The sequence below is a fragment of the Dermacentor silvarum genome, chromosome 3 (genome assembly GCF_013339745.2).
Source record: "Dermacentor silvarum isolate Dsil-2018 chromosome 3, BIME_Dsil_1.4, whole genome shotgun sequence".
NCBI lineage: Eukaryota > Metazoa > Arthropoda > Arachnida > Ixodida > Ixodidae > Dermacentor > Dermacentor silvarum.
The window spans coordinates 8,623,603-8,641,799 of NC_051156.1; the positions used below are offsets into that span (position 1 = coordinate 8,623,603).

At 46.4% G+C, this 18,197-nt stretch overlaps 1 protein-coding gene across 1 annotated transcript in view; it reads right to left on the reverse strand.

The window, feature by feature from the left end:
* LOC119443717 (sedoheptulokinase-like) overlaps window positions 1-18,197 on the reverse strand; it is a 68,730-nt gene that overhangs the window by 21,754 nt on the left and 28,779 nt on the right. The window contains exon 2 of the mRNA XM_037708427.2: window positions 8,534-8,709. Within this exon, the coding sequence (XP_037564355.1) occupies window positions 8,534-8,709 (176 nt within the window). The remainder of the gene's footprint in view (window positions 1-8,533; window positions 8,710-18,197) is intronic.

The window sequence follows — 18,197 nt, forward strand, 5'->3', positions numbered from 1 at the left end:
CTTAGCCGAGTCACCAAACGCGACGTTTACCCCCTGCCACGGATCGATGACGCTTTGGACCGTCTGCGTCATGCTTAGTTCTTTACTTCGTTAAATTCATAAAGTCAGGGTACTGGTAAATCGAAGTGGACCAGCGTGACCATGAAAAAACCGTCTTCGTGCCTCCCGACGGGCTATAAGAATTTAAAGACCTGCCTTTCGGTCTCTGTTCCGCTACTGCATGCTACGTTTCAACGAATGATGGACACTGTACTCGTTGGACATTGTTGTGTTTTCCAGCACGTTCGATGAGCATCTCACCCAGCTACGAAGTGTCCTTACCGCAATAGGCAAGGCAAACGTCACCATCAAGCCTGAAAAATGTTAATTTGGCTTCCAGGAACTCAAGTTTCTAGGCCACGTGGTCAGCGCCCAAGGTGTACGACCAGACCCAGAGAAGCTCGCTGCCGTTGCCGAGTTTCCTCACCCTAAAGACAAGAAGGCTGTTCAGCGGTTCCTGGGCCTCTACGCTTACTACCGTCGTTTCGTTGAAGGCTTCTCAAGGATTGCTGAACCTCTCACGAGACTGACGCGACAAGATGTGCCCTTTGCGTGGACGGAAGACCAAGAGCAGGCCTTCACCGAAGTGCGCAAAGGCCTTCAATCCGCTCCAGTGCTGGCGCATTTTGAGCACACCGCGGCAACTGAAATTCACACAGACGCAAGCAACGTAGGACTCGGAGCCGTTCTGGTTCAATGGCAAGACGGCGCAGAACGTGTAATTGCGTACGCGAGCCGTAGCACTCACAAAAACAGAGACTAATTATTCAACCACCGAAAAAGAGTGTTTAGCAGTCGTGTGGGCCATCAGCAAGTTTCGACCCTACTTATACGGCCGGCCATTTCGAGCGATCAATGATCACCACTCGCTCTGCTGGCTTGCCAATCTACGAGACACGTCTGGACGCCTCGCTCGTTGGAACCTCCGCCACCAGGAATACGACATTACTGTTGTGCAGAGATACGGCCATAGCGACGCTGACTGCTTGTCACGTTCTCCTATTTCCTTGACATCCTCCGACTTGGAGCTAGATTTCCGGTTTCTTGGTGTCGTCGACGTGGTGCACATGGCTGACTATCAACGTGCAGACTCCGAGCTGCTTCCAGTCATCCGATATCTCGAGGGAGCTGATGTTGTTGTCCCACGCCCACTTTTACGAGGATTGACGTCGTACTGCCTGCGGAGCGCTGTCCTGTACAAGGAAAATTTCGAGAACAGACAGGAAACGTTCCTTCTCATCGTTCCGACGGCGCTGCGCAAAGAAGCTTTGCAGGCGTGTCACGACGATCGCTGTGCCGGCCACTTGAGCTTCGCGAGGACATTAGCGCGCATACGGCAGATATATTATTGGCCGCAGCTATTTTCGTCGGTTCAGCGCTATGTGCCAACGTGCCGTGACTGTCAGAGGCGCAAAGTCCCACCCGTCAAGCCTGCCGGCCTCCTTCAGCCTTTGGATCCGCCTCCGGCGCCGTTCCAGTAAGTGGGAATGGACCTTCTTGGTCCGTTCCCCACGTCTTCCTAGCAAAGCAAGTGGATAATCGTGGCAACTGACTAACTCGCTATGCGGAGACGAAAGCTGTGCCGCGGGGAACTTCTGCTGAAGTCGCCAGCTTCTTTGTCCACAACATCGTGCTTCGTCACGGTGCGCCCGCTGTACTCATTACTGATCACAGTGCAGCGTTTACAGCGGAGATATTGCAACAAGTCGTCACGCTGACACACGCCGACCACCGAAAGACCACAGCCTATCATCCCCAAACTAACGGTTTAACAGAGCGCCTAAACAGAACATGTACGTTGATGTGGAACACGAAACATGTAGTGAAATTCTGCCACACGTGACGTTTGCTTACAATACCGCTGTGTAGGAGACCACCGAGTTTACACCATTCGATCTCGTTTACGGACATCGCGTTACAACCCCCTTAGACGCCATGCTCCCGGTAGACCACGGAACCACAAGGAATGACACCACTGAAGAGTTCATCGAGAAAGTCAAGGAAGCTCGCCAGCATGCTCGGAATCGCATCTGCACCCAGCAGAATGCCGACGCCTGCCGTTACAACCGGAACCGACGGAACGTCCAGTACTCACCAGGCGACCGTGTGCGGGTGTGGACACCTATCCGACACCGTGGGCTCTCGGAGAAATTGTTGCGCCGCTATTTCGGCCTCTATGAAGTTGTACGCCGCCTCAGTGATGTGAACTACGAGGTGGTGCCTCAAAGCTCTGATCCTGGTTCGAACCGACGCCGTCCCCATTTTGAAGTCGTCCGCGTAGTACGGATGAAGCCGTACTACGCACGCGAGGGATAAGCAACCCTCACAAACCGCTTCAGCATTGTGTACATTCCTGTATGTTTTTTTTTTTTTTTTTTTGTCTTTTCATGTTGGCACTCTTGCCCATAGTGCTCGCCCGCTGCCCTTGAAGCGACCGGGTCGGTCGCTTTTGAGAGGGGAGAAATGACATGAAATAAGTAGTTGGCACGTGATGACACTGCCCCCTTGAGGCGAGAACGACGAAGTTCGTGGTTGCACGCGCGCTCTCCGAGGATCAGCCATTGCTAAAGGCAGACGTTTTTTGCCAATCTGTCGCTGGTCAATTATTTTAGCTTGTACTAGCTGGGTGACAATATTGAGTTGATAGCAATAAGCGGTGCTGGCGCGTAACATTGTACCACATTCTCTGTTTTAAACGAGAATGCGGCGTACTAAGGGTACGCTCGTGTTGATATACGTGGCTTTATCTCGACATTTTATTCTGTGCTGCTTTCGCTCGGTCAGCGTTATCTTTATTCACTTACTGCTGTCGAGCGAACTAGACGTGCGAGAAACTCGGGTAATCCTACACAGCACCCCAGGACACATTTTCCTTTAACTGTAAAGATTTCCTTCCGAGAAACCCGTATGGCGTTCCTATGTAGATCCGCGCTGCAGCCGCGTGCGTGTAGCGTTGCGTTCATTCATTAGGCGTTACACTACAGCGATATATAAACAGTTTCGCGTCACTAGCGGCACATAAAAAGCGTTACATCCAAAGCCTTCAGGTAGAGCATAAAGAGCTTCAAGCTTGAAGTTGGGTTCCCTGTTACACCAGGGAATGTTACACGAGGGAATGTTACACCAGGAATGTTACACCACTGTTTTGCGCAGTAAAACATCGTTTCATAAGCAGTTACCTCATTTATTTGCTTGCTACGTATGTTTGCGCCAGGCTTCAGTTTTAAACGTCCCGTACCTTCAATATCTGTGCATACGGAATGAGTGTCGACGCATGCCTCAACAGGAACATGAAGTGGCATGCACCAACCATTGCCTATATACGCTCTAGTTTCGCGTGTTTCATGCCAAGAAAACGAGGCTGAGTATGTAGCTCCTCTACAACGAATAATGCAGAAGCTTTCTTTAGTTCCTGTCCTGGTATTCTTCTATCTATTGTACGAAAGACGAACACAATCCGAAAACGAAGCACAGATTCTTCGTTTTGGTGGCAAGTAAGAAAAATTACTCAAGTGTTCTGTAGAACTAGTAAGATTGTACTTGTCAACGGTGGTCGAGCAGATGGATGAATAGCTAGTCTGCCACCTTTGAATTCTGTCGCAATCCCAGGTGCTTAAAATTAATCGGGAGTCCCTCACTATGCCATTCTTCACAATCAGTTCGTTGTTTTAGCGCGTAAAACTCAATAAATCTCATTTTTTAAATTCATCTTGCCGACAATCTTCTCGTCTGCTTGTGCTCATATCTACCTTTCGCATATTAATAGTCCCACTGCGGTTTTCAAACCCCAAGGCTTCTTGGATTTGTGTGCTTGACCATTGGGCTCAAACAGAACAGCTCCGGAGGTGCCTGCGGAAGAAGAAGAAGAAATAAACTTTATTTAAAGAGCCGGCACTTTGCTTTTAGTGGCCTCAGGTGTCGGCTCGAAGTCCTTGGACTCGGGCGGCATCTTCGGCTTGCCGGACGGCCCAGAGCTGGTCTCCCAGCTCCGAACTTTTCAGGTCCACCTCCCAGCGGCGGCGACACCGACGGAGAAGGTCCCCGGCGGCCCCAGCAGCCGGGGCAACGGCGGGAATGAGCGAGCTCGAGGATTCCTTTTAATCTAGTAACGCCTGCCGTTAAGGGCGCGTCGCGAACGGCGGCGGTTTCAGTAGCGTTGTTGCCGGCACATTCCCAGAGCATGTGTCGCAGCGTTGCTCTGTGTCCGTACGCTTTACACGCATCAGTCGGATACAAGCGAGGGCAACAGTGGCGTTAGACTGCCGGACTTGGGTAACTGTGTGTTGTAGTAAGCGTAAGTTTACGGCCTCTTTCCTGTTTAATTTAACGTGCGGTGGCGGGAATTTGCGTCTTTCGAGCCTGCGGAAAACAAAATTATACCAGGGTCTTTTGCAGCCCGGCCAAAGTCAAGCATCGAATTCGCAATGGCGCGGCTTTCACTCGACGCTATGCGTCGCCCACGTTCACCGATGAGAACTGCGCGTGTTGCAAGGTGCCTGGAAGCTATGCATCGTGTGTTTTTTGACTGCCCTGCCTACGTGCGAAAGCGGCAAACGTTCGCCACTCTTCGCTGGCACGCATCAAAATGGAAATAATATAACAAAGCGCTATTTTGGGTTTATTGGCGAACGCACGGCTGCAAGAAAGGCTACGAGGACTGTTAAGGACTATTCTCGGGAATATTTTGCACTAAACTGAACTGGAGGCTTCCAGAAAACACTATGTTACGTGATTATATTGAATATACACAACCTTCCTCCCGTCCTCTTCACTATCTTCCATGATTATTTATTAAAATGATGATGAAGGTCGCGTTAAAGTTACGTCTGCCTTAGTAACGTCAAATATTTGGTAGTTGGTTCTGCATGATTCAATAGGCACGATTTTGAAACGGGGAATAATAAGTAACGTTTTCATTTGTATTTTAACCCGTGCGGCTCTACTTTATTCATTCGTTGTTTGTTTGCATTCCGCAACATTTATTTCGTTTGTAATAAATGTAACCAGTTGAAGGTCCACACTTGTCCTTGTCTGTTCTTCAGTTTTGCCCTCCTTTAGGAAGTCGCACTGTTATACTTTAAATTCGGCCTACCATTCTGCGTTCCATCGATCGTTGCGCTGTCCTTATATCTTCCTTGGCTTTCCAGATTGCGGGAACGTATCTTACAAGTCTTAGGAGTCACGCTCAATATTCTCAAGTGTCTCAAGTTTATGTTCACGGAGGTTTGGCAACAACACGCGATAAAAAAAACCTGCCTTTCCATTTACAATAATAGACACCAATTTCACAGAATATGGTTCAGCACTACACGCGTCGCTCATTTATTGGGCACTGTTGCACGCCCGTTCCCAACGCTAGGAGACTGAGACTTTGTCACCGACGTTCACTAGCTATGCGGAGGTCGATAGGAACCAAGAAAAATCTTGTCTATTGAACTAATCAGAGTTGGACGCGACAAGAAAATCTTGTTAGCAAATACCCTCGCATGATAACTCTTGAAAACTGGGTAGCACACCATCAAGCTCGTTCTTATGAGTGGTGTATATAATTTTTTTACTGTCGCAATGCATCAAGTTACGTTAACAACATACAAAGCTCTGTTTATTGTATATTTTCCCTTCCTTTAAGATCTCCTCTTGCTGACTACCCCCAAATCCATTTATGTTCCCCCTGCCGTTTTGAAATCGAAAACACAAAAGAACTTGCGCAGACTAACTGCGTCCACATTTATCGCTGGACCAATATTGCAAAATTTTACCGGAACATGCTGAATGGTTTCTGCCCCATTTTCACACACTATGTTACAGTCTGCCAGTTTTGTCAAATACATGCAAGACGAACATTCGCGCTCTTGAGAGCATACAAGGTCAAGCCCTACGCACGTGTTTAGGGCTGCCTCGGTGCACCTCAACAACAGCAACAATAGCCATCGCGAGAGACCATACGATTCAGACACACGTAGCTGCCGACTCCCTCAGAGCGCACATTCGTCATCTGTCAAGGATCCCCGACCATCACTTAGCTTCCCTGCCAGCGGAGAGACCTCAAGCGACCTTTTCAAAAGTGATTAGCGCCCATCAAGAGTGTATACCGTCATCGTTTACACCGGCTTCGAAGCCTTCATCTCCCCTGTGGTGCCTGCGACAGCCTCAAGTGAATTTTTCTATTCCCGGAATCATCAAGAAGGCCAATCATCCATCGCTGGCTCTGAAGCAATTGACGCTCCTATTAATGCACCAGACATATCATGACTACATACATATATATACGGACGGTTCGACCTCGTCTACCAGCTCAACTGCCGCATTCGTCGTTCCAGCCAAGCAAGTTGCAGCTAAATTCAAATTATCCCATATGACTACATCTACGTCGGCAGAACTTGCAGCCCTCCATGCAGCTGTGACCTACGTCACCGAAGAGCCGGCACAGAAATGGGTCATATTCTGTGACTCTAAGGCAGCCCTTCACAGTATCAAGTCAGCCTTACATCACAGAACTTACGAGCAGATGATATCCGACATCAGGGAAGTACATCACAATGCTCTGGAAACAGGGCACAGCATAGTCTTCCAGTGGATTCCTGCTCACTGTGACATCATCGGCAACGACATTGCTGACGGGGCTGCCCGATCTGCCCACGAAGGCACCCAGACGCGTACAATACCTTTGACGAGGACGGACACTGCCAGGGAACTTCGTCTGCTTGCACGCAAAACGTCACAAGCTGTATGGAGTTCAAGTGCCTTCAATTGCCGATTATATAAGTTGGACCCCTTGCTACGGCTACAACTGCCATCTAGCCTTTCCCGAGGCGAAGCAACCTTGCTGTGCCGCTTCTGGCTGGGAGTGGCGTTCACGAACGCTTACTCCTTCCGTATGGGAATGGCCGAGAGCCCGATGTGCGACTCCTGTATGTGCGAGGAAACCATTGAGCACCTATTGTGTACCTGTCCTCGCTACGACGTACAACGCCTCTCTCTCAGGACAACTTTAAACCGGCTGGACTCGAGACCGTTCTCTGAGTCAAAGATACTCGGACCGTGGCTACACCCGTCACTGGCACAAAAAGCGATGCGTGCATTAGTACAGTATTGGAAGTGCACCGGTTTAAGAGACCGCCTATAGTGTCCCTATACATCGTCCCACGTTTACTCAGTGCTCATTCTCTCCCTATTTTTCTCTTTCTATCTCCCCTTTCCCTTACCCCTAGTGCAGGGTAGCAAACCGGATGCTCTTCTGGTTGACCTCCCTGCCTTTCCTCTCCTTGCTCTCTCTCTCTTCACACACTATGCACGAATCGTTCTCACCAGTATGAATTTTTTTTCGTAAATTCCACGTTCTCACACGCAGCCTGCTCTGGCTTTGACCAGCAGGACAGTGTCTTTCGAATTACTGTAAATCCTTTCCGTTGTTCATAACTATTGCTAAACATCCCGTTTGAAATGTGCTAGCGACAATAGTTATCTAGCATGCGTGAGGTAGTTACGTTTTACTATACTGCAATCTAGCAATCTGCTTATCTCTACTTTGTCTAGTAATGTAGCCTATGCCTGTGACGATCCCGCCTCCATCTCTTCGGTGCTTTTTCGTTTTTTAACCAATACTTCGATCACCCGTCGCTGATTTCCCCCGCTGGCCATTTAATGCTCCCGTCAACTTTGGACCACCGCGCTTCGGAGGAAATTACCTACGGTTTGGACTGGGTGGATATCTTCGCTTTCCACTGCAGTGTGAAGCGCCGTCTTCTTTTTTTCAGGGCGACAAACACAAGGTTCACCCTCTAGCCAGTTCTTGCGACACCGACTGCAGCGTCACATTAGCGATAATAAGGGGCATCTGAAGAATCACTATGTGTGTTTGGAGCAAGCATGTATGGTTGCCCTTGACAACCACACACACTTCTAGACATTTCTTTTTTCACCGCATCTATTTCTTGATAGTTGCAAGACTGAATACCTATGTACACCACATTCAGGATGTATGCCATTCTTCCTGTCCGGATTTTTGACGTTCTGCGGATTCACTGTAAACTTTAAGGCTCAAGAAATGTAAGCACTGCGAATTGTGGAGCCACGCACGGGCTGCAGGCATTTGATGTTCTTCAGACGGCCGCGTATGGATGCTGCGACACCATGCTAAGCCAACACCACCTAGATTGCACAAGGCCTATTCACTCCGAGCCATGACGCCATGCTACCTGGCCAAAATTTCCATTGCGAATTAAGCCTGGCGTGACGCAAGCGGTGACGTCATAAAGCACCACTGCTTACTTAGATTCTATGGCAGTCGGGCCAGATAGCATGGCGTCATAGATTGGAGTGAACAGGCCTTGTGCTATCTAGGTGGTGTTGGCTAAGCGAAAGAACACCACAGCTAGCCGGCTATAGTAACTGGTGGCCAAACACTGTGAACAGTACTGGATAGTGTGCACTCGGATGGCACAGATGCCAGGAAGGGCCCCGTATCGGCGTGTAAGCGCGTACACACACCCACCGGCGTCGGTGTCTCCGGCGCCGACAGACAGCGCGGAGCACTGCATGTCCCCGAGCGCGGCGTGCACGGGCGTGCCCGCGGGGATGCCGTACCAGGGGTGCTCCAGGCGGCCGGCCACTGCGCCCGGCTCCACCACGTCCGGGAGGAGGTCCACCGGGAAGCCCGCCTCACGGAGTCTGCGAACACGTGCACCGAAGAGAGAGATTCGGTTATTTTCCCGCTTTCTCCAGATTGTGTATAGACCTACAAACGTAGGATATGAATAGAATTCAAGCGGTCATAATAATCGCTTAGTCACACGCTGCTTCTATGAACTGCTTGCGTTGTAGTGCACATTTAAGAACCCCAGGTGGTCAAAATTAATCCGGGGCCCTCCACTACGGCGTGCATCATAATCAGAACTGCTTTTGGCACGTAAAACCACAGAAAGAAGATGAACTCTTGTTTAACACTTTCCTCACTTATAATGTACTATACAGGGTTCCCCTTGTAATTTCAGCCAAACATTAAAAATGTGCAAATTCCACCTAGCTCGACAGAACCAAGGTAATTTTGTTTGCCGTCGCTTGAAGATACTCAGATTATTTTTTAAGCGAAGCTTTATATCTCTAGGCGAAATCGTATATGGCTAGGCGAAATCGCATGTGTACAGAAAATGATCATCATCAGCAGCATTGACTCGAGCGACTTCGTCTTCTTCCGCAACTGGCTCGTTGGCACGTGCTCGTGCTCGGCACGCGCTCGTGCCACTGCTGCCGCGTTCGTCATTGTCTTCTTCCACAGCTGGTTCAGTTGCCGCTCTTCATCCCAGCGTAGAATTTCACTTCTCTTCTGTCGTCGCAATGGAGAGGCCGCGTTTACGGGGGTATGAGCCATTCATTGTCTTACGTAACGGGCAGATTGAAGTTAGAAGCAATTTAATTTCAAAGAATCGCAAGCGGCAATGGCGGGCAAATACTATTAACTACGCAGCCGAGAAAACTCTAGACAACGGCGGACTGCGACGTCAGTGACGTCGCTCTCTCCGTCGCAACCGAACGTGTAACCTGATAATTGAGAAATACTTTAATGAGCTCTCGGGATTAATGCAGTGATAAACACCGGGGCCGCACGTTTCAATTTTACTGTTTAACCATCTTCACGGAGTGGAAGCGCCAGCGAATTTTTTTTTTTGCATTTACGCCTAAATTACATAGTCACTCTAAATAATTAATCAACTTCTCAAGTAATATAATTACACGAAAAATGTCACTGAGAAAATTGTAGAGCAACATTAAAAACGCCCGATACAGCTCTGTTGCCCAGCACGTGCTACATAAAGGTGTTATCCAAGCGTGAGACAAGCCCGCGAATAGACGCAAAATTGCCGCGCGACTGGCCGCTTCTGCGCTAGAGGTTCGGTGTTCGAATCCTGCCGTCGGACAATTTTAATGATGCTTATTCAACTATTTATAGTGCAGTACTTTCTTCAAGGTGATCACTTTTCAATGTCACGAAACCATTGAAAGCCAGAAAGACGAAGTTTAGGCAAATCCATGTACTATGCCCATCGTTCCCATGCCGGCTGCACTGCCCTGCTTGTCACTCCCGTAGACACCAGCGCCACAGTTCCCCCTAGTAGTAATTGCACGAAACTCGATGGTTACTACCACGAGTCTTGCCAACAGCGTCCGAACAAAGGCGCACTCGCACGCGTTTCGGAACCCAGGAATCCGCTGCATGCGAACACGGAGAGCTACAGCTCGACGTCAGTGGCACCAAGACGCCACAGCGCATGCGCACTACGGGCCCTCAGCGCATAGCGCGCGGCGTCGAGATGCAGGAGTGCGGGATAGGACTTCCAGGCAAAACGGCAATGCCGAGCAGAAATACGCTGCAGCGCACTCGTGATCAGCTATCACTGCAGGCTAGTTTGTATGCGCTGTATCTCTCTTAACTATGACGTAGGTATGTATAAGGCAGCTGCTGGTGCGAAGGGACAGCTGCAGACCTCGATGGTGCAGTTTCTCTGGGCTGAGCCCCGAACTTCGAAATTGTCCTGAAGGGCGCGTGTCCAATATCTCCACAAGCGTCGGGCGTGACTGGCAAGGAGAACGACAGGCTGGGTCCTCGTCGCTGCATTCATTATGGCCACCGAAACGAAAACGGCATCCCACCGTCCGACCATCCTAAAGCGCGATTCCATTTATCTTTTGACATGACCCCTGATACTATCCGTGCCTTGAGTCGGACACAATGTCCAATTCTTTATTTATCCGATAAAGTCCGGTATAATGAAGATACGTTACAGTCTCCGAACAAGACGTGAAGGCCATCCATAATGACGTCCGCCGTAAATCGGCCGTGCCGAGCTGAAAGCGACCCTCTTGCTTTCTTACAAAGAGATACGGCCATTGGTATCGTGTCTCCGCTTAGAGCCAGCAGGCCGAGAACGGTGGCCGCGTTACTCGACCTTACTTTCTCAATTGCGTCTTGAAAGCACGACGAATGTCAGTGCACATTCTGTTCGAGATCTGTATCAGTTAAAATATCGCTTTGTTTCTCATGCTAATCGCACTTATTATTCTCACATTTCGCGTTGTCTGCGCCCGTCATGTATTATGTTTTCTCTCTGCTATAACGTATAGCCCATAGTACCGTTTCTGATACGCTGGAGAGGTTGCCAGTTGTTAATGGTTCAGCAAACCAATTACTAATTAATTAGTTACTGTGCTAATTAAGTTGTAACTCAAATACAATTTCACTGTTTCTTTTTACAAATGTACTCTTCCTGGCCCGAGATTAAGACGAACAAGTTGTTTTAATTCATCTTCATATGGAACTGTGTTTAGGCATTACAGGGCTAGCGAAAGAAAGGCCGCCATAAAAAGAAACGCGAGTTAAATTTTTGGAATAGTGACTGTGGCTTTGAAAAGAAGCTCTAAACACGGTTAGAGTTAGTTCTCACTGTTCAAGCATGGCTGACACGTTGAGCATATGCTCATTACGCAATCCCGAGTGCTACACATGTGCGCTCGTTCAGGGCTAAATAAGAGTTCGAGCTGCCATTTCTACTGTACGTTGGCCAGGATAATTTAGGGGATCGAGGAATACCAAAAAGCCTAGCTTATATATATTAAGCAATGTGTAAATGTTGGAAAGCCCAGCTTACATACTTTAGGAAATTGGGAAATATTGAGAAGCCCAGTTTACATACTTTAGGGAATTGGGAAATATTGAGAAGCCCAATTTACATCTGTTAGGAATTTATGAAATGCTGCAAACACCAACTTATAGGTGTTGGATAATTAGGAAATGCTGAGAAGTCCAAAAATGACATACTTTAGGCTATCACGGAAATCTAAAAATGTCTACTTATCTCATTTGGGGTTTTTACAGCTTAAAAGCCCAACTCCTAAATTCTGAAACTTAGTTTCTTAATATGGCGCGACACCTTTCCCTCTTGCCTCCTAGTGAGAAAATTTTCGCGTGCTTCCAATTTTACACACTGCCTCGTTCCCGCCGTTAGCGAAAGTGTTTAACCAAATGCATTGATTATTCCGGTGACGGAAAATCTTGGGAGTGAAGGGTACCCTTCCGAATAGTTACCCGTATTGAGATGTTTTGCAGGCCGACGCTGAGGCGAAAACACCGCTGTCCCCATAGGGTATACACTTATATGCACCTAACCATTCGTCATCACCACCCTATTTTTGTGTCCACTGCAGGACGAAGGCCTCCCCCAGCGATCAACAATTACCCCTGTCTTGCTTCAGTTGACCCCATCTTACTCCTGCAAATTTCCTAATTTCATCACGCCACACCTAATTCTCTGCGGTCTCCGACTGCCTTCTCCTTTCCATGGCACCCATTGTGTAACTCCAATGGCCCACCGGTTATCTGCCCTACGCATTGCATGACTAGCCCAGTTACATATCTTTCTCGCAATCTCGACCAGAAAATCATCCACACCTATTTGTGCAGTAATTCGAACCGCCACCTTCCCATTTCTTAACCTTACGCCTGTCATTTTACTCACCTGCGGCTAACGCAACATCCGCGAAGAAATTAGACAGTTTTAGTTTCACGTACGTAGAAGCGCTACGTGCGTGAATATCTTGCGGGATCGAAGTGCGCATGCGCAGAACGTAGGCAGTTCCGTCGCGTCTCACGCACCCACGCTAAATCTGTGCCTTTGCGCTGCGCGCCCCACGTACTACATGACCGGCTCTGCGAGCTGCTCACGCGATATCTCGAAACAGCCGAGAGCAGTTTCAAGATCGCATCCGACCGTGCCGACGGTGCGTGCGGTTAGTCACCGAAGTGTTGTGCTGCGTGTTTGCGCTTTTCGAAGACCACGAGAGCACAGATAATTAATGATGATCACAAAGAAAGCTGGGAGGTACTTTGCAGCTTAGGACAATGGCAGAGAAGGCAGCACTTGCAAGGTAGCACGGACGCGTTGTTTGCGAGGTGCGAGAATCGTGCATGGCTGAAACGAACATGGCTGAAATAGCGTTCATGTCTGCCAGCAGAGGCCGCAAGTAGACATGCGCACACAACGATTTTGTCAAGGCCTCCTACAACAGACTGTTACGTACGCGAAACTATAAGTGTCCCACGCATACGGCGCGTAGCGTACGTAGAAATTTTGCGTGCGCAAAGCTCCTGCGTATACGGGAAACTAAAACTCTCTATTGTCTTTAAGGATAGCATCTATAAAGTGCAGTGGCAGAACGCAACGCTAAATATTCTCAAAACTCAGATCCAGATTGGTGTGCAGCTCCAATGTATTTCAGAATAGCGCGCGAGACACTGATAACGCACATGCGGACAGCTTATGAACTTGCCGGCGTCCTTCGAAGCGATAACCGGTCGCTTCACACCGATAGAGTAATCGAAGCTGCGCTCTCTTGAGACATTCATCGCCAAGAAGAGACTGTATTTACACTCGCTTAACGCCTTCTCCCTTCAGCAAAAAGGCATACGCGATGACTTAGCGCTTTTCTTTTTATACAAGTGCATATATGAAGCATGCCAATGGGAAACCAGCGCTGGCCAGGAGGCGCTGTGGAAGTTTTAGTGTGTAGTTGAAATACGCTAACACTATCCAATGGTACGCCAACGGCCGACAAAATGGTACGACATTTTGGATGATAACAGACGCGCGCCTGTGTCAATGTTTGCTTTAGCTCTATGCATCCAGCCAAGCTCAGGCCACACGGCCATACCGATGCGCACTGGAGAAGCGCATGCGCTCATACGTTCAAGCCCGCCGGTTCCCAGTCAGGCCAAAATCTGGACACATGTCCAGATCCACATGTCAAGATAAGCGGTGAAATTGATGACGCGAAATCACGGCATGTGCAGCTGAAAACTGTTTCCACCGCTCGCTAGGCTGTGTGTTACGGCGCTGCTGCTGGCACACGAAGCTTTCAGCGCTGTTTGCCCATAGACGCCTGCCTTAGTTGCCTTAGTCCGTCATATTGACGAAAGAGTTTGGTATCTGTCCATTTGTGCTCACTCGTACTGCACTGATCAAGTTTTCTTTCGGAAATTTTCGCAATACAGAAAGCACTTAAAGGTTCTAATGTTTGCACGCTACAAAAGGTTTTTAGGTAGTATGAAGGGAGGCAGAAATAATGTAATGTGAAAAGCATTCAAACCGGCTTCTGCAAAAAAAAAAAGAATACAAGCATTATATAAATAACAGGCCTTCATATGTAATTGTTCAAGCGAATGTGTAGTCACCGCGAAATTACCATCAAATGACGCCATAGAAACTCACCGGTTGCGTGCTGTACTTACTACAAATCAATGGGACGCCATAATGCAGGATCAGCGAATATCGAACATATTAAACAAAAAATAGCTTTATACTTGTTCTTTCGACTGTATAACAGAACAAATTACCACGCAGCCTTAAATTCGAGAAGACTTTACAGCTAAATCGGAATAATTATTTCATTCAGTACGTTTTAGGGCTTGATGTTTTACTATGGCAGCAAGAAGAGGCACTAACTTTTAGCAACATTAAAATCATGTCACTGTGCGACCATCCTGTAAAATTTTAGCTGTAAGGTAACCGTTCGTGTCAAAATGACGCGAGCAATTATAAAATTCTTCGTCCTTTACATTCCAGGCTTCTGTTTCCAACTCAATATAGAATGATCGCTTCAAGAGCGAGAATTTTGAACTAAAGCACCAAGACCCTTTGTGAACTTGTTGAGCGAAATAACAGCTGCAATTCTTTTTATCATGTGCCGTTACCGACCGGCTGAACTCGGCCTGCAACAGAGGCAGACACCGGCAGAAGCCAGCGTTGTACTTTGCGGGTCGCAACCAACCAAATCTATCTCTATTGTCATTTCTCATGTATTGGGCAAAAGACACACCGGAAATCGGATATACTATGTAGCTTTTCTATCAGAATTAACGACGGGCGTCCCAGCAGAGAAAAGAATGGATGAATATAGATGTCGCCTTCATGTTTTATATATGTATATATATACCGGGTGTTCAAAATGAAGCTTTACGGAACTTTTAAAAATCGCCTGTGGCAGGTAGCATAATTCTCATTGTTGAGCTGGGTTATTCGATGAGGCGGACATTAGTAGCACGAGAAATCGAAACACATATTCAACTAATTAACAAACATTCACTAATTAATTTCTTAGTTAATTACTTTAATACACATATTGCAATTTACGAATTCTAGCCGCTGAGTTTGTCAGGCGTATCCACTTGAAATTCAATTTGCAGAATCACACCACTTTCGAGATATTATTTCCCAAAGTGTGGGACGAAATACATGAGCGTTCCAGTTACTTTAGTGCTTCAATTTATGAAACAGCCATTCTGGAAAAAAGCAAGAGGAACAACAGTGCATTTTTACGGGGAGTTTAATGGCGCATATCTCCAAACTGGTGTCACTCAGCAAATGCGTTCCAAGTGAATGCGCCTGACAAGCTCACCCGCTACAATTCGTAAATGACAATATGTGTCGTGAAGTAATTAACTAAGTGAATTAGGAAATTTTTGTTAATTAGTGGAATATGTGTTTCCATTTATTGTGCTACTAATGTCCGCCTCATCGAATCACCCTGCTCAGTGATAAGAATTGTGCTACCTGCCACAAGCGATTTCTAAATATTCCGTAAAACTGAAAATTGAACACCCTGTATATATATGATGCGTTGCATTCATTCTGCTCAAACAAGTGTGAAAAAAAATACCGTTTGTCAAACTTTCCAACAAAAATTTGCGACTACAGAGCATAGAAAACAGAATACTCTTTCAGTTTTAACCTGTAATAGCACGTTACACTGAAATGAGATGTCGCATTCATTAAGTGCTTTTTTTTTTCGTTTCCGCTTTTTCCGCTTTTTTTTCTCGTTTATTTATATATTTTTTTCTTTTTTGACGATGCCTTCTACACCTACTCCATTGCACGAGATTAAATTTCTACAGAAACATGAGCAAAGCATGAAATTATGCGCCCCATAGGATGTAATTAAACACAATTGCAGGCATAGCCACTAATCGTATAAAAGCTAATTAATCGCTTCACATATAGTCAGCCATTGCATGGGATCTTCATACATTTTTCACAATTCGTATGCGATGGATTTCTTTTTTTATGTTTATATCATGGCCAGCGCATTAGCGGCCTCATCAATCAGGCTCCTGTCGTTTAACAATTAACCACAACGATAGGCATTTGACTCGCACACATTATCTTCTATTTTAGCAAATTTGAACAGTAATGACATTTGATTACTTAATTTCGAAAACGCAACGTCGTTTAAAAAGAGGCTATTACTGACATTGTCCCAGTACTTAGCAGCTAGAATTTCAGACGTACTGTGGCAATCTAAACGATGCCAATAACGCCCGAATTCGAATAAATTTAGGAACCCTCCAATTGAAGCAACCTTTCTGATATATTTGTTTACTTCAGGATAAGAAAAAATAAGGTTGCTCTAATCAGACAGCTTTTGAAAACATTTGCAATAAATTCATCGATTCTCAAGACTTGTTTCTTACGTATGATAACGATATTTATTCTTGAATCTAGCCGGGTGTAACATTCAGCCATTTCTGCCGATGACTTCGCCATACTTCGTGTGCATTCTTCTGATAATGTTGCTTCTTAGTGTGAAACGTATGGAATGTACAATTAATGTTAGCGAAACGATGCCTACAACCAGAACATGTAAAGAAATGCCTCTGCTGTTTAATACACTTTAATAGACACGGATATCAAGAAAACGAGCACTGTTGAATACCCATGGGTAACAGTTAAGAGACAAACTCAAGTGCGACGTACATGTCGAAGGCAACGTGTACAAAACCACACAAACAACTTGGTTTTCTACGCAGAAAGATATAAGTGAAGCTCCATCTCATCCTAAATTAACTGCCTATGCTTGAATATGTTCATGTTAGATGCAATCCCATTTAAAATACTTAAAATTGATTCAAGTAGAAAAAGCTCAAAACAAGGCTTTAGAGTTCGTGTATTATAAATATTGACGGAGTGAAAGTTTGGCGGCATGGCGTGCTCAAGGAGACATTTCCACATTGGCTACACGGCGAAGCATAGCTTCCATTAGGTATCCTTTACAGCGTGTATGACAGTTATATTACCATAATTGCAAAATCAGAACCTGAAGCCCGTCCTCCGTCATTCGAGCGGAACTAATCCCTAGAAATACAGTAGGCCATTCATCGCAACATATAATGCTCACAAATATCCATTTTACCCCTCAGCAGTCCCGTTGTAGAACAGGCTGTAAAGCGATGTTCGAAACGCTGACACTACATACGAGTTCACCAGAATTGTTGAGTTATACTTCCGAGTTGTTCCTTGAAAATTGATGTCCTTCCAATTGTGCGGTGAAATGCTTCAAATAACGATGCTTCTTGTTTTCGATGATGTTTACAGTTTGTCTGACAAAATGTCACGCGTTGTGATGCGTGGACATTTTTATTTAATGCTTTTTTTATACTGTAACTAGGTGGCCCTATGCCTCGTTTCTAATATTTTTTTTTTCTGATCACTTGTGTTCTTCTGGAGACCGTATTCAATAGCTTCCGCTGTATGAGCCTGAAAAAGGCCGCAAGTATGTTTAAATAAATAAATAAATAAATAATTTATTTATTTATTTATTTATTATTTGGGGACAAGCCTCTGATTCAGCAAAATTTGGAAATGATAAAATTTAGACCTTTGTACCTGCATTAGGTTACGCAAGGAATTACGTAGTTTGCAAAGCTAAGGCTGATTCCTTCCTTGTGACACATTTTTCTTCGTCACGCGAAACGTCAGCTAAAGAAACAGCGCCCGGAATGCACAAGGTTCATTCTTATTTAAACATATACAATGTGGACCAACATATTGCAAATAATTATTGAATTATTGATTTCGTTATTTTATTGTATTCTTGTCATCTTACGTATCTTACGTCGGGCCAGAAGGCCAACATTTGGGGTTAGTTGCCGTGCTTAACCAAACAGTGTACTGAAAAAGCAAACAAGAAACAGAACCATTATATTGACTAAATTGTCTAGGCCCACTTGAAACACATACGCACACGCACGCACGTACGTTGCTGGGAGGATATTTCGCAGACTCGCAAGGGCGGACGCTAGCGAACGCGCAAACACGCAGCACGTTGCCTTC